Source organism: Chelonus insularis, unplaced genomic scaffold (genome assembly GCF_013357705.1).
Source record: "Chelonus insularis isolate UGA/USDA-ARS -01 unplaced genomic scaffold, ASM1335770v1 scaffold_714_pilon, whole genome shotgun sequence".
Classification (NCBI taxonomy): Eukaryota; Metazoa; Arthropoda; class Insecta; order Hymenoptera; family Braconidae; genus Chelonus; species Chelonus insularis.
The window spans coordinates 1,204,553-1,228,197 of record NW_023276795.1 but is presented as its reverse complement, the minus strand read 5'-3'; the positions used below and the strand labels follow the sequence as shown (position 1 = coordinate 1,228,197).

Genomic DNA, 23,645 nt, shown 5'->3' with positions numbered 1-23,645 from the left:
ATAATATTGTAATAATTATTCATAAATTTTAATCGTTAACTATAATTTAATACCAGAATTGTTTCATCCGGAAAAACAATAGGCAATAAAGGAATGTACTTCTAAAGAGAAATAAATAATTTCCATAGAGCTCAAGAAAACAATGGCACGATTTATTTTTGATATAGATTAACCTCTACCAACAACACAAGTAAATGAAAGAATTTTTTGAATTGAAAAAAACGAATAATACATTTTTAATATTTAATCGGATTCACTGTTGTGATTGGAATTTAATAACATAACAAATAACAGTATATCCATTCTCATTGTGTGGTAATAAATCTTTAGAAAATAGTCGAATATCATTTTGGAGGCTTTTGAATATATATTATTAATTTATTTATGCAAATGAAAAAAGAAATAAATTGTTGAGGTGACATATAAAAAGGGATTACAGCTACATGTCCTATTCACTCTACTTCAGATGCAGTGATTAAGCTTTAGCTTCAGCATTCATCTCCAGAATTTCCAATTCAACTGGTTTTATTCCTCCTAAAATTCCATTATCGAATCCCAACGAGTCGGCCATATGATAACTGGAACTCACCCTTAAAATTTGTCTGGCTGACAGAAGCAGCAGCAATGCGTTGCACCATTCATTGGGAACACACAGGCTTCCGTTGGAGAAATGATTCATGATGTCCGCGTGGGACAAACTAGATAAAGCGTTCTGTCATCGAATGTCTGACAAATACAATAGGTGTGTGGCGGATATACAAGAAAAAAATATTAACAATTCTCGGAAGTACTTGTCATATCATATGGCTGAATTTACAAAAGTACGAAAAATAAAATGACCTAATTAGGTGAATGGTATCATTAGCTAAATTACTGTAAGTAAAAGGATTTCAAATCTGGTAGTTTCAACCAGCTTCTAATTGAACAGAATGAATAAAGCATCACTTCAAAAATACCACACTGAGAAAATACGTTACGTAGAGACTTCAAGTACCATTACTGTGAGTAGTGACTATACAGTAATTTAGCGATCTGCCAAATGACTACCAACCGCATCAAAGTGGTTTCTAACGTTAAGTGTAGTATAGTAGATTTATCCTTCCATATGTAGCTTTTATTCATATCAATATGTATAAATAGCTACTCTTTATAATCAAGTGGTTGTATTTTCTCAATTTAATTGTAATTTTCCTAAAAAGCTTTCAGCTTGAGATACTTGAACATTAGTTCATTCAAAGGATGTGTGAAGAATGGAATTAGCTGAAAGTTAATGGATCATTAATGCTTGCAGGCAACTTCAAGAATTATTAATTAGCTTTGGAAGTTTTTTTTTATTCTTCACGTCATTAGATACTTCCTTTTATTTCTATTCTTTATCTGTTTCGTATTTATAAGTATTCAAAAGTTTGTTCGATAAGTTGAAAAGAAGAAAGAATGAATAAATGAAATTCAAAAGTTTTTTCTCCAAAGGATATTCTCAGAAGTAATTCTTGGACGATGTTGAAATAATAACTTTCGATACATTTGAATATTTTTGATTTGTATTTTATATTTTTGGAATACTGTAAAAAAAGTATTGACCATAGAAAATACTTTGTGATATCTCACATCATACTTGGTCAGCTATAGAAAAGAAGATCTTGTAGTTAAAATGTCTATTTTGTGCTGGACAGAGTAAGTTTTTGTGACTTTTCGCCAAAGTCTACTCTATAAAAGACAGAAAGTTGGGTAGAAGTCCATTCTACAACATCACTATATCTTCTTAAAGAAACTTCCTTTCTATGTCCTCATAGTCAAAGTAACCACTAAACTTTAAAAGCTCAGTAGATGAACTATTTCGTCAAGCCACCTTAGAAAGCACAAGAATTATCCAAAGTCCAGAAATCCTTATATAAATTGTAAGATTATATACACAAAAAATCAAACTACTTTTATTTTTAAGTAGCTTTTTACTTCTATCACTTTTTCTCTAAATCCAGAACCATATTTCTCATTTCTTTCTTTCTTTGTTGATCCATTTTATTTTCAGAGTAACTTTAGTCTAAAAAAAAAAAATTAAAAAATAATTTATAAATCTATTTCTAACTTATTTGAAGAATGTATTCTTTTATTTGGAGAAACTTTCCAATCAATTCGTTCGAGAAGGCTGTAAAAAAAAATTGACTGAAAAATAATTATTTATTAAAGGAGAGTCAATACCTAAACAAAGCTGGTCCATTTCAAGTGGAATTTTCTTCGTTTTTTTTGTCGTCTATTGGTGTAGCTCTTGTAGTGTTTACCGATATTTTAAATTAATCCTTGTCCGTTAGCTTCTTTGAATTTATCTTGTACTTAGCTATCATAGCTTTGTTCATGCTTATGGTAGACATTTCATCTCTACTTAATCTGCTTCTTAATCCACATATAGCTACTACCTAATTCTAGACAACATCGTTTTCATAGATACAACACAGCACCCTGTTTGTGTATCAACGTCACTACAATCTCTCTAAAAATGAATTAATGAATATCATTATTTTCCAGTGATTTTCTCTGATTCATTTTTAGAAAGATAAATCAAGCTTGTACTTACTTATTATTTATTCATAATAATTTCATGGAATTTTTCAAGTATTTTATGAATCATTAATATTAATTGCAGTAAAAAAATTAAAAATAGTATTTATCCAGTAAAATTTAGGGGTTTAATTTACTGACGATTAATAAACCGTGTATTCGATTGAATCAATGTGAGGTCAATTAAATCAGATCCATTTTGCGAACCCGATAATTTAATGAACTTAGACTCTGATGTGGTTTACTGTGTAAAGACATTGATGGAAATGAATCAAAGCTATTTCAATCATTAAGATTCCACGAGCTATATCGTTAACAAATCTATTTGCTCAGATGCATTGAAAAGTTGGTATATTTCATAAATGACTTATAACTAAATTATCGTCATCATGAGAAGCAGCGATTAAAAAGTTTCATCACTACAATCAGAAAGTACTGAAATACAAAACTTGACCGCGTTCCTCGTCAAAGGACTTGAGATGGAGAGTGATCGAGTAAGTTGTATCAAAGAGCTCCGTCAACTACTTGTTATTTCATTAACGAGAAGTACCGTCAAGTTATTGAAATTATTTTACATAAACTCATTCAAATGTTACTTAACATTTTGTCATGTTTACAAGTGTTCGTATAATGAGAAAAAATTTAATTGGATACTCTGGAGAATTTTTTTTATAAAAAGTTATCATATAGAGATTAATCAACAGTTTGATTGTTTTTTTTCTTTTTTTCATATAATATTTAAAAAAATAGGTAATTATTAATGAATACAAGGTGAAAGAAAATATTTTCATTGGGAAGTAAACCATGAAAAATCCACAGGATATGCATGAGATGAATATTTACATTCTTTGAAAGTAGTTCATAAAAGTTTCCATGTTATTTTTAACATTCTAAAGTATTTTTAAGTTTTTTTTTCCAGTCTCCTTAAAATACTTTACTTTAATGAAATAATTTTTAATGTCAACAGATGCATAAATGTATTTTATTTTGATTATAAATAAATAAACACATTTTTTATCAGAAAAGAAAAATTGTATTGGTTTTTGATTTACTTATTAAAACACTTAGAATTTGTATTTCTAAAATTATTTTTATTCTTTAAAGATAATTCATTCGATTTGAAATGTCCTTTTTAATTAAAACTTTTTATAATAAATAATGACAATTATTATGGTAATTATAAAGTTGTTTCAACTAATTTCACTTTAGAAAGTTCAGTGAACCTATCTGTCAAGACAATACATCATTATCATAGTGGTAACTTTAATCAGATTAAACACTTAATAGTATTTTAGCGAGTTTTAAACATTGTATTTAAACAAGTTACAAAAAATAGTGAATAATGAAAATTTTTAAATAAAACAACTCACGTCATGGGGTTATAAACTAGTGAGAAGATTGATAGTAACAGATGGACACAGTCTTTATCAAGATTTGATTTAAAATACAATATAAAAAAGCTGCTGTTATTTTATTAATAGAATTTTTTTTTTTATTGATGAGTTAAAAGATGCATTAGTGTATGATTGCAAGTTAAACTAAATCATAAAATCTTTTATGAAATGTCGACATGAAATAATATTTTCATAGAATGAGATCATTTAGATGCTTCAATCAATGGCACTAAAAATATGATGCACAAGTAATTCCAATTCTCTTGTACTCTTAAATAACAAATTAAATTTAGAAATGAATTTAAATGCTTCCATTCTTATTCTTTCTCTGCATACTAGCTATTAATAGTGTTCTATTTTCATGGCTATTTGTAATTTCATAGCGTCACTACTATTCATTACCAAACATTGCAGATCTTATCTAAACATTTTATAAAATCACAAGCACGTAGAAACCTTAAATATCCCAATTCGATGCAATATCTTCCATTGCAAGGATTTCAATTACCCCAACCGTTTCAAGTTACCCGATCAATATGCAATTCAATCAAATTCCTTTCACAAGACTCGCAGTTGCTCCCACTTTCAGTATATTAATTATATTTTTAATTAATTGCTGCAAAAGGAGCTTCACATATCTCATTCACTGATATAAATTTCACAGGTTGGCTTTATTTCGAACTAGACCATTTAATAATGGTGTCGTGAAAAACATCGTATTGTGAGATATGTTATCTTAAAAGTTTGATTTGTTTTGAGTATTACATATTTCCTATACATTTGAAGTGTATGACGGTATCAAATATACACGTGAGAAACTCAGAGTCTCGCTTCACCTATTGACGCCCAGCTCATCAAGTAATTCACAAATGCCAAGCACGTTTCTGTGTCTCACGATCCGACCTCGGTTTCGGTCTCGAATTCCTCATGAATTCCTGATACCTATTATCATCGTGAATTAAGGGGGATTATGATATTTCCCAATGATTATCGCAGTTTCCTTAGATTCCACTATTCTATAATATGTTAACAGCGCATTCGTGAAATTTTATAATTCAACGTGCTGTCATTTTATTCACCTCGAGACTTTCCAAAGTCACTGACGATACCGGACACGTGTGTTCTCTGAATTTGTAACTATTTCTAGGTGCCAAGAAATTTTGGGTTTAAATTCCAATAGTAGAGCACGTCGACCCTGACTCAGATTCATACAGGAGCCAATAATCTATTTAGTCAACTTCAGCCATTATTCATTTTGTATTTTCAACTTTTTTATGATGTACAACTGTTTTCAGAAAAAATGCTTCTTGTAATTCTTAAAGTTTTTAACCCTTACTTCTATTCACGCAACAATAATACTAATGTCCAAGAAAGTTTTATGTTCAAATTTCTCTTTAACTTTTGAACACAAATCTGGTTTTATTGGTTCAAAAACTTAGGAAAGCTAAAAAAACTTTACTAATTCAAGTCTATGTATGAACATAGCCATTTCCATTTTTCCATTTCCAATTTAAAAGTCTGAATAATATATCATATTTTATTTTATATATTATTACATATTTATAATACTATTAAAAATAATCATAATAATATTCATTATTTAAATCAATTTTTTAATTCAAATAATAACTACATCATCCATTAATGTTAATATTAAATAATATAATCATTATTTCATACAACAAGCTTTATATAATAAGCTTACAAATATAAAATGGAAAATTTTATGAAATAAATAAAATTTCCAACCATTCATTGAAATTTTGAGAAGATTTGAAATGTTTTTAATTAAAAATCATTTATAATTAATATCTATTCAAGTTTAATATAAATAAAATAATTTACATTTATTAATATCATTTACTTCATTCATTAGTATTTTAATAAATCTTTTATTTTATCATTTTTTATTTTCAGAAATAATTTAAGGTGTCTTTCATTTTAATTCAAACTTTGATCAAAAGTTAATAAAAGTATTCATTAAATATTTACATATGAGAATATTTATTTAATCGAAACCACAGTGCAATTCCAAATAAATGTATAAAAGAACATGAGTGTACATCGTCTTCTCATTTCTTTCGTACACGAGTCATAGCCTCATAGGGGATGAATCGATTGGTAAATTCTTTTGCTGATAGACGACTGCACTAAGAAGAAGTACAATAGAAGCAGAAGGAAAAGAACAAAAAAAAAGAAAAAGAAGAAGTGATTTACGACTTTCCAGGGAAGCTTGCCAATTTTTTCGACAACTTCCCTTTAGTCGTTCTCTATCTTCATGTGATCAACGAGTGGACCTGCGGGGTTAAATTGAGAGATAGTAGACTGAGTCGTTCTATATGTACCCTAACTTTACTGAACTACCTACTCTTGATGACTATAATAATCTTTTAGACCAGTTTATTGTTATGGTTTTTTCCGTGTATAGAAGCTTCTGATAAAAACACTTTCTTTATCATCAAGTTTTGAGATGTTTTAATATCTATTTATTTCCTGATCATATCAAATATAAGGATAGATATTTCACAAATAATCGCATAATTTTCCTATTGAATTTTAAAAATTTTTTATGCTTTCTTTTTTTTCTCTTACTTAACTTCCGCTTCACGTAGTACTTCTACACACAAGTCTCTTTTGCAATTTAATACTTCAACGAGAGTTATGATGAATCTGAGTTCTGCCGAATGGCATAGCGAAGGATAATTTGCTGATCCTTGAATCGCATTAGTTTTCAATGATATATTTTTAACAGTAAAATTTTATGACAAGATAGAACTGTAAAAAAAAAATTAACTCTTGAATCTCTGACGCATATTATTTTTTGAAATAAAACTGTTAGAATTTTATACCTACTGTTCATTTAATTTAATTCGTGATATCGATAAAAATTAATTGTAATAAAAAAAAAGAAATGAATAAATTTGCTGAGCAAAGAACTCTAGTGAAAATTTTGATTATCAGATTCAAACTTTTTATCAGATTGATAAGAAATGTTATTGATTTTTGATGAAGTGAAGTTAGTTTCCATTTTTTTTTTCTTTAAAGAAAAAAAATATCTCATAAAAATACTAGAGATATTTTTTCTTATTCATTTTTCCGTATTTTGTCATATCCCAGTTTTTTCTTCAATTTTTTATGATTTTTTTTTATTATTTCATCTTAAACTTTGTTCAATTATAGTACCAAAAATTTTTTAAAAGAATTAAGTTCATTAAAAAACGTATTCCAGAGACACCATAGAAACTCTTTTAAATATATCATCGTGTTTGTGGTATAGCCTTGGAGGCAAAGTAAAATATTAATGACTATTTGACTTTGAGTACGGATGTACGCGGCTTCAATGTTCATTTAGTTCATAAAAAAAATGTAGCTGAACATACCTAACAATAACAAGTATATCAACTGGAACAGATAAATTTGAACGTAATAGCAGTGAGTAGTTAAATTTACACAGCTGCGTTCTGAATACCTGTATATACGTAATTACAAACAAACAAAAACATGTATGCTTTTGAATCTGTATAATAAACATCCTTTATTACTTGAAACTTCAGCTTATATCTTTCTTTACTCTCAAATGTAATATTAAACTTTATCATAGAAGCACCAATATTGAGTTAAAATTCATGCAGACATATCAATTGCAATGAAATTATGTGAATAATATTTTTTGCCTAATTTAATTTAAATTATAACTTACAATTTATTTAATTAATACTAGCTGGGCATAACCCTCGTGCTAAAGTTGTTATATTGTTTCCCTAAAGTGCACTTTTACTACTGCACAGCTTATCGAATTGACTGATAAGCTCATCTTTATAATGCGATTTAGTTGATTATTGAAAAACCAACAATAATTCATATCATGAATCGAATGCACGATTAACTTTTTTCTATAAATCTTCTGAGTGAAATAAATAGCAGATATCTCTATTGTATTTTTAATGTGAATTTTTATTGATTGTCATGATTTTTATAACGTGCTTCAATTAATTGTTTTTTTTCTATCTCATCGATTTGAGTGAATCTGACAACTTAAATGGTGTCGAGTTATCTTGAAAATGTTCAATTATTTAAAAAAAATATCCTGTTTGCTAATGAATCATTAATTTAACTGTACATGATATTGTTTTAATGTAAAACTACGACAAAATCTCTCCAAAAATTTCTGATTTTACTGATACTCAATAACATATACCATGAATGGTACATTTCAATGAATAACATAATAATGATGTCAATTTGAAAAGTGCCAATTTAATAAGCACGATGAAAAATTTACGATACTTTTAGTATGTTGTAATTCATGAATTTATAGCCAGTGAAAATGAAGGGATCAATGGAAGATTATGATAATTAAATATGAAATATCTTTGATAGTAATTAAAATTGTATTTAATATAAATAATCTGTCGATGTTGAGAGAGTAATGTGTGTAAAATTTGTTGAAATCAATTACAAAGGTTGAAAGGAGATAGTTTTATTTGTACAGATAGAAGAGTAAAAGCAAATCGTAAACTCACCCTCAAGGACTCTGACGCAATCGACCGAAGGTGGATAATTCTGCGGGTAGTTGGGACTGTAGAATTCCCGTTTGGCGTCATCGCCTATTTCAAACTTCTCGCAAAGGTTCTTAGGGGCATCCCGCATATACCGTCGAAATGGACCAACCACTGTAGTAGGCAAAGTGGATTCGTGATCTTGGAACTGGAGCCATCGATTTACGGTTGAATGTTGAGTTGAGAGGAGAGAAGTGTTGGATTGATCGGAGAGCCAAGCATGTTCATATTCTGCCTCCGTCTTAGCTGGACTTGTTATAGAGCTAGGTACAAGCATCACGTGGTTTTCAGTGCTTTTCGATTGAAATTGAAGTGAATGGGTGGACGAATGTAGTTCGGTTGGATGGGAAAGCATTTTAACATCGTCTTCTATCACTGGTTGATCTGGAAGAAGAGGGTTTGTCACGTCGGTGCTTGAAATTGTGCCGGTCGAATCCAATTGAATCCTTAAGCTGAATGGAGTTGGATTTCCTGCAGTAGATTTTGTGGTAGCATCAAGGCCCCTTGCGTTGATTTTTTCATACTTTTCGATTCCTGCGGGCAGCATCGAAGAGGATTCTCTCATTGCTTGCTTTCCAATCCCCTTTGGCAATACTTCTGTTTGACGGGAACCATTCAGTCTCGTTAGATGTATTTCGTCTGGAATATCCAATTGGATTGAAAGTGATTGGAATAACTTTTCTTTTTTTTTGGTACTCATATCAGTGATTGGTGAAATCGTTTTTTCGATATCTTCTTCAACGTAAGTTTCAGCTGCTTTTCTTTCCTTGTCATCAACTTGTAAACCAGTGTCATCTCCAATTGCTCCACTTGAAGTCAGCAATGGAGCCATTTTAACTTGACTGTTTGCTAAGTTAATACGGGTCGCTGCGTTGGTCCTTTCCAATCGGATATTAGAATTCGAAACTTTCGATAGCGTATTAGGATAATATTTGTTCGGAAATACGGTTAAACTCTTGAGTAGTTTTTGTTTCGATGAAGTGCTTAGTGTGTTGTCGGATAATTTGGAATTTTTTTCATCAGTCATAGCATGCCAATTGGATTCTTTTGTTGTGTAGGTTCCCGAAGTAGCTCCAGTAACTGCAACAATAAAATTTTACGTTTACTTTTCTATTTCGTCTTATTTAGAGTGGTACAATAAACTGTACAACGTGTGTTTAGAGCGTAGATATCACAATTATAGTTTTATTTTTTTTAAAAATATCCTGACGTTATAACCATTATAAATTAGTTATGTTAGTGTTTTATAAACTTGATACGAAACATGAAAAAATGTCGAAAACATTCTCTACTATTTTATATAATTTATTTATTCTTGGAAAGAGTTGACTTTTTTTTTTAATAAATTATCTGCTCATTCAACTTCAGTGAATTTCACCGACGATGAAATAATTCAAGTTGACAAACCGTACCATTTTGATGATGTCGTGACACTTATAAGTCCAGTAGGAAACCATTAACCGATATATTTGAATTGTTATCTTGCCAGGAAACTCAAGAGAATTAGAGCATAAACAGAAACTTCTAAAAACATTAATAATATGAGATATTCATAAAAAGCTTTCAGATAAAAACATTTGAAATGAGAGAAGGACGATATTAAAAATGATATTATCTATTATATACCGAGGTGATAGTATAATAAGTAATTTAAAAAATTTTCTATCTATTGAAACTTAATCTTTAAGATCAGATTATTTCACTGATGTCTTCTTTTAATGTCACTTTTTTGTGTGAAAAAGTTAATCTTAAACTCGCTTCCCTTCTACTTCGATACGAGTAATTGAGTTTTGCAATGGTGACCCGAGAAATAAAAAAAAAAATTACGTTCGAGAAAAAAAAAAATGAAACTTCATCCTGAGTAAAACGAATAAATTTTTTAATCTCCTCCAATCGATAACAGCAACATATAACGTTGAGATTGCCAGTATAATTTTTTCACCAACAAATAAGGAAACAATTCTTTTCAAGAAATTAAAATGAATAAGAAAATGGTATTTTTTTCTCGAACAATTATACTTATTTTATTTAACACTGAATTCCCATTAAAGATGCCACAAACTTTGCCAACAGTTCGTTTTATTTGAAATACTTAAACCGTGGACATTTTATAGAAGAAATAGTTCCAATAGAATTTTCACGGGCACTCATAAAAAATAACTGAAGAACAAAAATGTCGTAAATGCAATATCTATAGAATCAGATACATAAAATTGATATGCTTTTTTTTATAATCCAGTTTGTCTATAAAGCATTGTTATCATTAGAAAAAATAGAAGTGTTATAAAAAAAGATATTTTTTATAGTTATAATTGTAAAAAAAATAATTTTTTTACAGTGTGATATTTTGTCACATCATTTGTTAGTAGTGAGAGAGGTTTATTAACTGTAAAAGGAATCTCTTTTTGATTGCCCAAGGCAAAATGTTCAATACGAAAAAAAATTCGAATCACATCTTTGTGCCATTACTTCTGGAGGTTTCTTAAAACAAACGGTCCCAAAGTATCACAAGGAATTTGTGAAAATCTCAAGAGAGTCGAAAAACGTTGAGGACCGCCTACCTGAAGACAAGAACCTGGATTTAAATCCGTACCACTCGAATAAATCAGATGCCGCGGCATCTTCTGTAAGCTTGAAAAGTCTGCACATTTACCAACTTCCCAGTTCGCTTTATCTTTAAGTCTTGTGATATCCAGCCAGCGCATCGTTTCTTTCACGCCTACGGAGACAAACAGTGTAAATGAGAGCCTTGTCGTGGTTCTGAAAGTAAGAGCTCCACAACCTCTGAAATACGATGACTGGCGATGAGAAAATTATGCAATTCGTACAACCACAACTTCCGACGAGAGTTTAAAAAGTTTTTATTTTTATTTTTTACCTATGCTCTGTCGACATGAAAAAAAGTAGTTCGTTTAACACCCACGCGGGTTATTTCGTTAATTCTACTCCTTCCTCAACTTTATTACTAATGACTCTGACACTTCCTGACATCCGCGTTGATTAGAGCTTTATCTCTTGACCTATATTCCTTTAAAGCTATTCCTTGATTTCATCTCACGTGTAGATATTATTATCATTATTATTATATTATTTAAGGAGTTACAAAAAAAAGTACAGAAATCACATCTTATTCAAGTTTTTCCTTATTTATATATATACATATATATTTATTTAGTGAAGCTCTCTTTTAATGCATTCATTCTAATACAAAATTGCACAACTATTATAAATGTTTTTAGCAATATATATTCAGGTAAGAAGCTTATAAACCTTTTTTACGATCCAGAGATTTTTTTGAACACCGTAAATAGCTTACATTTACTATACTGCAAAAAGAATTTCCTTGTATTGGTGAAATTTTGTAATAAAGATAAAATTTTTAATGAGATGATGGTATATTTGTAATAATATTCTCATTTAATTTATGAACTTTAATATTTTTATTAATTACGATATCTAAAAATAAAATGATAAGAAGAGTACATCATTAAAAGTGAGAGATGGATAATTAAAATTATTTAATAATATTCTCTAGAGAACAAAAATTTTGAAATACAATTTTCAAACTCTCACAGTCAACTATTTGAAAAAAAAGTTTGATGTGTTTCAATAATGCAATATCACAGAATCGATGCTGTGACCATTTCGATCATGCAGCTTTTTCAATGCCAATGACAGGATTTATTGAAAAAACTGATGGTTTGTGAAATGAATTTTTCAATATTTCCATAACATAGTTATAAAAAATATTGTAAATATTATTTGAAATAATTGAGCGTGAAATTCTACATGAGTAAATTTAGCAAATACACGAAGGGGTTTGCTTTCATTCTATAATTATAAGTATCCAACTGTTGGGAGTATAGTAGTTCGAAGACTCAACTCGAATTTGCGATTAATTGCAATGGTACTTCTATTCTCTGGATATAACGTCTATTTTCCGATTGAACCGCAGATATATTGTTGTAAGTTTCTCTATTGTAACCTTTCGATACTCTAACAATATCAGATCTACTTCCAACACTGTATAACCAGACTGATTTAAATATTCCATGAATAATTCAATGAAATTTATTTAAGCTTCTATATGCATTGATAAATGCAACAGGTTAATTTTTAATACATTTTACCTTCCTCTTGACTGAGATAATATCAATATCGTTTGAAAGTTAAAAGAAGAGGGCAAATGATCAACTGTACTTATTTTATGCTGAAACACAATGAACATAAAGCTAATCAAACACTTTTTAGAGATCAACGTGACCTCTATAAAACCAGCTGAATAGTGTATCCAGAAGGTTTGTGGGCTCCTGGCCAGTAAAGCAAAAGCTTTGCAAAAGAGGGTGTAACATTAGATCTCTTCCGGACGACCCATCGTGTGGTGAACTACACTTGCACCATTGGGATTTCTGGCATTCACCATTTATCTTTTTCGCTGACTTGGCTCGACCTCGGCTCGTCGCTACGATTTATAATCAAGATCTTGTTTGAATACAAAAACGAAAAAATTTCAATCTAAAAAATATCAAAACAACCTACACAAAATATTGTCGTAATTGTCAATAAATGTACTAGATATATATGTATATTAATATTACTATTTATAAAGAGCATACTCTGCTTTGCAAATAAAAATCAAATACTCTCCAACAATATTTGCTTCCACTAAACCAACTATTGATGCAGAGAATGATATTGATATGTGGCGAGTACACGAAAAATCAATATTCGAAGATGAAAGGTGCAATTAATATTTATATAGGAAAATATGTTTTTTTATTTACCATTTTTTTCCATTTCACTTTCCTTTGATTTTAACAAATATGATCTCAGTTGACAACTTTAAATATTGTCTCAGAGATTTTGATGGTTTGAAACGAATCAGACGACAGTCGGAATTCACTAAAAAGATATTAAATTTCAAATTTTCTTAAAGGAATTGAATATTTTTTTTTGGACCGTGTAATGAAAAGTAAATTCTTTATAAAAGTAAGTATTTTGGAATATGGAAAAAATTATGCTTACTATTTCTATGATTATTATCTATATTTATATAGTAAGCATAATAATTGATGACTCGTATGAAAAAATCTCGTTCCCCAAAGGTTCCCCTTGTGGTACTATGAAGAACAAAATTTGTATGATAGAATTAAAGCAAGTTTCCGTTTTACCCCATTTTCAGAGTGAAATAATTGATTTTATATAAGTTTGACCTGATTCCGTATTTCTTTACATCAAGACGAAGAGAATGAGTGGTCAAACTTTATTTATTTCACCCTCAAAATTACCAAAATACTTGGCAAACTCTCAAAAAAATGTGTTTTTTTTTTATATTTTAGCTATTTTAAGGGTGAAATGAATTTTTTTCTATGAATCTATGGATACTGTTAGATAGCTTAGACTTTAAGGTTTCCAAAACGTCTCTAAAAACAGTTATTGGACCGTCCATTCATGAGTTATAGGGGTTTAAAGTCAAGGGGATGATTATTTGTAATTTGTAACTAGTTTTACCCCTTTTTGAGGGTGTTAAAGTGAATTTTTCCAGGCTGTGCCCTGATTCCGTATTTCTACGCATCAAGACGAAGAGAATGAGCCCTCAATTATCAAAATCGGAGTACCTTTATTTTTTGGCCTAAAAAAATGGAAAGGGGTACCACTTGCCATTTTTTGGGGTCGAAAAATCAAAGTTGTCTGATTTTCAAGTTTGACCACTCATTCTCTTCGTCTCAATGTCTAAATATACGAAATCAGGTGAAACTTATAAAAAATTAATTTTTTCACTCCTAAAATGGGGTAAAACGGGAACACTCGTTTATTTTAACATAAAAATGTTGTTCTACAAGGCAAACCGTTGGGGAACGAAATTTTTTTATACGGGTAGTTATTCATGAAGATACATCTTATATTATAAACTATATCACGCACATTTATTTTATTTAGGCCATTTTTTTATGAGATTAATTAATATTCAAATTCTTTGAAATGTTAAATGGAGAGTTAAAATGTGAAATGTGATGAATACACCATGTGCATGGACATTTAAATATATTGATAAAAAAAATTTCTATTTTTTACACCATTGTTATGATCCTTTTAATTCATATTCTTTTCCTTTCATCCTCCATCTGTCTTTTAATTTTATCGCATCATTTCACTAGATTTTCACTTTGTATAATTCTTTCTTTGCTAAAGCCGTTTTTCTGGGGTTTCTTCAGAAAGCCCGATATTTGACATTGCGGATTTTCTCGGTAAAGAATGAACTCAGTGAGGTTGAAAAGTCAGTTATTCGAATATTACGTTTTGCAGATGAATCCATAAATATGAGGAATTTTAAAATTTTACAAAAAGTTTACTCCCATTCATACGTACTGATGGTTACAATATGTAACATTAAAATTATTGAAGGTATGTTGAGAATAAAATTTCAACAGACAGAAAATTAAATTAAATCTAAAGATAAAATATACCATCTGCTTTATTAAATTTAGAGAAGTTATAGTTCATGTTAAATTTAGTAAACTGAAGCAGAGTTAAAATGTAATATTTGAAAAAATACTGAAGATTGTAAATAGAGTAAAATAATTGATAACAATAAAATAATAAAAATAATATTAATAATACAGTAGAGAATAGAATTCATTTAATTAAAATTATTATTGTTCTTTTGTTATTGGAAAGAATTAGAGAGAATGGGCTTTGTAGAAATAATAATCAACAAAACTGGACGTAAAAAATTCCAGACGATTGATAAAAATGTTGCTGTGTAATATAGAAAATCGTTCTGATATTTCATTTTTATTCAATAAAAGTTACAATAAAGCACTAGATTTCCTTCACTTTCATATTCAAAAACCAATAAGATCGAATGAAATTCTATGAGATAGAAAAAAAATTTAATGCAGGACTTTTTGACTTAAAAGTGGTTTTTGATTCATGAAAAATAGATGTCAAAGAATAAAACATATACATTTATTTCAACCACAAAAATATTCATTATGGATGAATGTTTAATAATATTATATTCCGTGTATTCTAAATGATATAATAATTAATTAAAAGTTAAAATGTAGATGATGGTACGTTTCAAAAATTTGTAATTGGCATAATGAAAATGGAAAACATGAAAGTTTTGACACACGTTGTAATACAAATATAAATCATTCAATGGATTTTTGGTTTTCAGAAATTTCGAGTGTATTAAACATCCATCATGTCGTGTTTGAGAAATCGAACTTTTTAATAAAATATGATGAATATATTATTTCATGAATATAATTTGACATAAAAACAACATTTTCAATCCACTAATTGAATTTAATATAATTTATTCAAAAATTTTTCGAAGGAAAATGTTTTTAAATTTTATTCGTATTACCAATAATAATTATACAATATAATAAAATTATTCATAATTTTAATATCATTCATGATTGAAATTTGTAAAAACAAGAAAATCCGTATAAACCAGAATAATTTAATTATCACATTAAATTCCATCAGACATCACTTTTATTCAGAATAATAGCTCATAAGTTAAAGACATATTTCACCATTGATTTTTTAGTTTATAAGTCTTTAGTAAGCACTAGAAACTTTAACTCTAAAAGTAAAATTTATTGATATTAAAGTTATTTTAATGATTCTGAAAGAGAAATCAAGATCGTTAAAATACTATTACATTCATCAATTTTGATATTTTCACTAGGACATTACTTATTTTTACGAATAACTAGAATTAATATTAAACATCAATTTTTATTCAATCCATGAGAGTTAATCTGTCGAAATACGCTACAGATAGTTGTTAGTATTAATATCTTAGGATTCACAAGTGAATAACTAGCTTATACTAATCAGATTATAAATTCGTTCAATTATTCTAGAATAACTTGTTGAACAAAATTTATTGTTATATGAATTTAGTACATAAAGATACTAGAACACAAGTATATTTATCACTATACCCTTCAATTTTGCTTTTTCAATTATCGTTGGTTTAAAATCAAAGAAAATTTTATTGCTTTAGTCATCGATAACTCCCGTCGAATGAGGATTGGGCAATTTAAGAGGAAAAAAATTATTTATTCATAAATGAAATTGCAATGGCAGTGAACTGAAAAAAAAACGCAGTAACACCAACATAACGAATCAATATTGGATATTATTTTACTGAAAATATTATTAACAATAATTGTACGAACATTGAAGGGTATGAAAAAAAAAAAAAAAATTAATAAACATCTTGAGAAGATTTTTTAAATCAGTTGAAAATCAATAAGTCATTTCTAACAACTATATTTCAATTTCTTCAAGTCAAATAAAAACAAAATTTAAAAAATTTCATTAGCAGCATGTCAGACTGAGGATCGATTTAATTCAAGATTGAAATCGGAATAGGAACACTTTCCTATCAATTTTTTTTTATCGAGTATTTATGCATTATTCAACATTCACTCAATTACAATGTCAGTATTAATTCAACACGCTTCATTTCAGACGCATATAGTTCTGAATATGTACAATATATCTCATGAAAACTTGCATTAAAACAATTATTATATTTGGAAACACATTAGAGAATAAATTATATATTGACAAAATTATGATAATATACAGCCATCTAAAACCGAATGAAGTCAGGTTCACTCAAACATGGTTAATATTTGTAACAGTATTTCAAAGTTTGTCGTCATTACAAATTATAATATGTGTGGTCTATTTAAATAATTTATAGTGGAATAAATATATCGACTAAGCAATTTCAAATTTATTAAAACGTTCCAATTACTCTATTAATTACTTTATGTATCACTAAATACTGATTACCTTTTCATGAGTAAAATTCACAAACAGAAAATAGCCATTGCTTGATTGATAATGAAGCTAGCAACCAGAATCTCTTTTTGATGATAGATTTAATAAATATAACTTGAATTAATTAGCGTAACGACTGTTATATTGATAAAGATTTATTAAATTTAAGTCGATAAACGAGAACATTATCTATTAAGATATACTAACTTGATAGTAAGTGATATGCTACTACGTAAATGGAAGCACTAAAGTGGTGAAGATCCACTTCGAACTCAAGGAGAATCTCTTCAACAGACCACTTCCAGGTTATTGAAGGGAAATAAGAGTTAGTGAACTTCGGGAAGTGGTCAGTATTTGCAGTCATGGAAGTTTATTATTTATTTTAGAAGATATTTTTTTGACAAAAAAGAACAGCAAACAATCTTCATTTAGAATTAATAATAGGAGGAGAGAAAAGTTTTCAGTATTAGGCATTTAAGTTCATCGTTGCTGGAATAAAATAGTTTCATGCAATATCGTAAGGATGCAAGTTCAGCTCTTGAGGATAATTTAGACTTTTTCTTTATTTAACACTCTTAATAACATCTCTATAACTTTTAAGGACTTTTTAACCACTAACGCTCCTGGGAATTATAGGCAAAAATACTCTTAACATCTTTACATTTTAGATGAGTCTTTTTAACTATTAATTATTGTTACGTAGGAAAACATCAGTGGTAAAAAAATATAGGTATTTAATTTTGCAAAATAATAGCATTATTAATGCAATAAGAAGAGATTGGCATTCATCTGATATATGAATGTTTTTGTTTTAGTTATTATTTAATTACATAAAATTTGTCTCATGTATATATAAATTATACTAATGAAACAATAAATGAATAACGATGTCAATAGTTTTTTTTTTAGATTTCGAAACATACATTCATTAGTTCATCTAGAGTAAATTTCATACTCGTTACGCTTGTATTCGAAATCGGAATATGTATGGTAAAAAGAACATGAATTTAATTTTAGGTTGTTATGTGAATCAGGGCAATAAATAAAATTAACATATTTTAATTACTCCCATAATCGGAACTAGTGTGTGATGTATTTTTATAGTTGGATTCCACTACATAAAGTAAATAAAAATCTCATCAGAGTAGTGTAAATTTGAGACTAACTGCAATTTTGATTAAGGAAATAAATCTATCTTAATAGCTTTCATTTTAACTAGTTGAACGCTTTGATCTCCTCAATATATCCTTTGAAATCTCACATTTACGTACAATACGTGTAATACCTACGGTTAAATTCTGTCTAGAACAAGTAAACTTTGAGCAATTGGGCTCTACTTATACTTGCAGAGAAATGATTAAGATTCAGAGGTAATGTCGACTGACAGAGAATAACTAATGAGACTGATTTAAATAATGCTTTAGAATAAATTTTTGTTCATAAGAGATAAATATAAAAATTAGTCATGTGAATGGGTGATCATAATGCGTGTTGGAGTAATTTTGTTGATGTCAAAGATAAGTTGAATATGACAAAGTAGTCTTACACATCATGTGAAGCAGTCATGCCGTTAATTTTCAGATGCAAGAGTAAATGAGGATAATCATGGAGGTAGTTATCTCAGTGTGACACAGAAGCGTCTCCTGCTTTCAGTCGTTTGTTCTGTCTGTATTCTCCCCTTTTCTTCGGGGAAACTCTAAAGTTCTTGCGCGTCATGTACGGTACCGTGATAGTAAGAAAACAAGGGAGGTACTCAGTGAATGGAGATGAAGGCGAGAAATACAGACAAGAGTTTCTTCTTCCACTTGAGAAGCCTCAGACTCGATGGACTCCTTTATCTCTTGAGAAATAGCCATCAGCATATAATATTTTCATCATATCAAACCACTAAAAATAAATTTATAATTGTTATGTACCTTGATAGCAATTTAAATTCAGTCCTGGACACACATAAACAAATGAAATCAGAGTAATTTAGTTGATTTTAATTCTTTTTCTTTCAATCCAAGTTTAAAATTATAATTAAAATAAATAACTTAATCGTTAAATTGACATGCAGATGAAATAGTTGTTCAAATATCTGTCCAGTATATCGATTAACTATTGGTGAGTAAAATACATTGTATCGCTTTCATAAATCATACATCAATTTTTTATTTTCATATGTTTATTTATGACTCCTTCGAGCTTTTATTCATATCCGTCAACAATAACCTATAATGTTTCACGTTTTAACTGCTAATAACGCTCGAGGCTTCACCCATTTTAATGTTTCTGTATGCTTTCTATGTAATTTGGCATCAAGCAGATTTTCTGCATCACATAGAAATAATTTGATCGTAGATAGGATTATCTAGTTTACAAAAACATATTAAATATAACGATTATTGTTACATTAGAAAATTATTTCATCTGAATACAGAATATCTTTTGAGATAATTAAGTAAAATTTTTTTAAAAAAATATTTTTCTGGCGTTTTTTTTTTCCTTCCAAATAAAAAATAGATATCTTCAATTAACTATTAACTATTTGATTTGCTGTAACTTTTTAGTTAAATTTAAAAGAAATAATACATTATATTGTTAGAGAAATACATTTGATATCGATAGATTTTTTATCTCTTGCAAAAAATTTGACTGCATTGAACGCAAGATAAAAATATTCGGATTCTATTAGAAAAGGGGAAAAGTTTTGTACAGAGAAATAAAATTCGCAATTCCAACTTTCAGAATTGTAGACAGAACATTGTATTTGAGAATTATCGATAGCTACTAAAAGTTTTGAGGATACCAAGTAATTCTGACTAGATTTAAACGTAAATTTGAATTGTCGAGAACTTTTTTTTGATAGATTGATGGAGTGTTGAAAAAATAAAATTCATGAAACATGAAGAGAGTCGAGGATAAATGATAAAGACTCACGTTATTTTATAAAAATGTTGGTAAATATTGAATTCATACCAATAAAATACAAATATATTTTCAATTTCCAATAATTTCAATTAAAATGTTTTAATCTATTACATAAAATATTGATTAAAAAATAAAAGTCGTAATATTTGATCTGTAATAAATTGTCTAATGTTTTAATTTAATATTGATAGAGTATTAAGTCGCCCCTAGGAGTGCGTTAATATAAAGCCCATATTTTTTTCTGGCACATCTCTACATTGAAAATTTAATTAAATGTTAAAATACCAAGCTAAGTTTTAATTTATCTTTTATAGAACTTTTATAGACAATATTATGTACATAAAAACAAATTATAACAAGCTCGCTCGTTTAAATTTCATACTAGGAACATCATTAAACTAATTTCCAAGAGAACTGTGCAATATTAAGCAAGCATTAAGCCACAACTGGTGAATCCTTCTCACAGATTCCTGAGTATTTGCATTCCGAGAATTTTGCGTTTAACTAGATACTATCATTGAGAATTTATAGAATTTTACAAATTTTACTTACAGTTAGTTAATGTCTTAATTAGTAAATAATTAATTGAAAATACTTTCTCAACTGCACCTGAAGTTTTTCAGTCTATAAAAAGCGAAGGAATGTTTTATTTATTATACAAGATGTAAATATAAAAAAAAATAATTTTTATGAAACCTCTAATGCTGATACATGTGGTTTATGGCAAACGTAATGGGCAAATTGAAATGGTTGAGTAAATTCTATACCTAGAAGCTCTAGTTCTATGATTTACGCATTCAGTAAACTGCAATTGAAATCCTTCTGACATAAACGATGCATATGCCTCTGTTTAATATGACCAAGTGTTTGTATGCAACTAAGCCATCAAGATATTAATTTAATAGCTCAGGAAAAAAAATCAATTTTAAAAATACTTGTTCATTGGATCAGTCTTCGAACGATGAAATTAATTTTGGAATCTAATATTCAATTTATACATTAAAGTTCTATTCAAGGTAAAATATATTCAATATACCATATTAATTACAAATTAAGCAGCTATCTATTTTAAAATTATGCGGAAGAATATTTAATTACAGTGTTGTAAAAAACAGTCGAGTTTATTTGTAATTATTTAGCTATTTTATTAGAGAACAGACACAAAAGTTCGGCTCGTTTTTGTACCAGTTTGACTTTTCTATATCGACATTTAAATTTGATAACTTTTAATGAATAATTTGATTAAAAATAGTATTCTCAGTATTTTAATAAAATGCTGTATCTTCTCTTCTATTTAAAAAAAAAAAAATTAGAAAAAAACTTTGTATAATATTCGCAAAAAAAGCTTCAAGAGAGATCTACTTTTTTAGGAAATTGAACATTTTTTGTTGTGTTAAATATTCAGATCATCAAATACAGACAATTATTATATTGATATTTTTGATTTAATCCATTATAAATCTGAATTTATTGAAATCGACAAAAGTCAGTGTTACACATCAATTCGTAAAATACTTGAGCCGCTTTATTGATCTCTTTGAGGATGAAATTCTTTTTGTTCCCAACACAGATACTGAAACCGCAGAGCATTTCGCTAGTGATTCTTCGTAACTGATATCCTGATACCTATTGATAAACCGAGTTAACTCACGTTTGTCTGTTTGAGTTGTTCAACCAATGTTCAATTGAGCGATTATTTTTTGTATTCATCATTTTCATTCTATTAACCTATTTCCAAGTGATTAATGAATAAAAAATAAAATTAGAAAAATTTTCTTCATCATGAATAAACTCATTTTGTTTAATATTTTAATAATTTTGCAAGAATGGTGAGTAAATTTCACACTACAACAATTATGTATTTTTAAAACTACCCGAGATATTTTCAGTCACTGATCCAATTTAGAATAATTGGGCAGTTGTGTAGTATTTGATGTGAAACACAAAGTTAAAGAAATTAACTTACTTTAGGTCAGTTGTAGAGTAGAAAAAAAATAACCTAATGAATAGTTTACGATGTTGAAACTTGAAGAATACAAAATTCGTAAGAATTTATTTTTAAAACAAGTATTCTGAAAATATTTATTTATTCATGCATGAACGAAGAATCATGAAAGTTCATCAACTCATTTGTGTTTCACAATTTTTTTAAAAATACCTTTGAAGTTAAAATTCAGTTGAAAATAATGTTATTATCATCGAATACAAGAAGATGAAACTTAAATCCTCCATTTATAAAATTAAGTCATTTGGTAAATAATTATAACATGAATAATATTATCGAAGAATACAAAACTTTTTCAACTGATGTAAGTAAGTAGGTAAGCCACAATAAAGTTTAATGCAGTTGAAAACAATTATGAAACTCTGAGACTATAATATTGAACGAAAAGGAAGTTTGATGAATGTGTGAGAAATTTTACTTTGATGAGCCAAAGCAGGACCGGTAACCTCACTAATCGAATTACAATTTCATCAAGATACGACAATACATTTATGGTACAGCCTCATGTAACGAAATGGAACTAAACTCAAATTCATTATAAATAATGAAAATTGTCTTAAAGTTAAAAATATCGTGATATTTTTAGCCATTTATAATCGTATAACTTAATTTAAGAACATTTGTGAGATAAATAAAAATGTAAATGTGTCTTTCCATCTTCTCTGTAAGCTTCGAGCCCTTGCAAATATTAATTAAAAAATTAAATAATATTCAGAACACATGGGACATTATAGTGAGTACGTAGTACATGTGCTTTGTGTCGAGATATATTGCAAAGACACAACAAAACCCGTTGCATAATTAATGTCATGTTGCTGAATTGAGTTTACAAAGTGACAATTAAAAAAATAACAAAAAGGAAAAACCAAGAATATCCTCTCTGTCTTCATGTAATAACATAGACATATACACGTGTATATATCTGGTGTAATTTTCACAACATCTAACAATGTGATAATACGTGCAGAAAATTAAGCTTCGTTATTAGCATTAGTATTCTTGATATACATCCCACCACATTTATTGTTGATATTCACAGTTTTTTTCATCTACACAACAAAAATTAGTACTTTCATTTTTTTCTTTACTTTTCATTCCCTTTTGTGTCTTTTCTCGTTTATTTTCTTTTCTTTAGGATTTGCAGATTCTTTGTTTCCTTCTCGCCCGAAGAAAATATTAGTCTAACAGGTATAATATTATACCTGTATATACATAATTTATGTTGCCAAAAATCCGTCGATTATCTTGCCAAAAATCGCATGAGAATCGGGTCAATTTAGTGAGATGCACTAGATAGGTTATGTGACAAAGTATTCTCATGAATGTAGGTTGACATATTAATACACACGCCTGGGTAACTTGTGCACGTTAGGTAAAAGCTGCACTCGATTCGAATGAGAACGC

General features: G+C 28.5%; 1 protein-coding gene across 3 annotated transcripts in view; it reads right to left on the bottom strand.

Annotated features, from left to right (window-relative positions):
• Positions 1–23,645, bottom strand: part of Neto (Neuropilin and tolloid-like) — a 45,660-nt gene that overhangs the window by 15,514 nt on the left and 6,501 nt on the right. For all 3 annotated transcript variants that reach the window (XM_035094781.1, XM_035094782.1, XM_035094784.1), the window contains one exon: positions 8,474–9,589. In XM_035094781.1, coding sequence (XP_034950672.1) covers positions 8,474–9,589 — 1,116 coding nt within the window. The remainder of the gene's footprint in view (positions 1–8,473; positions 9,590–23,645) is intronic.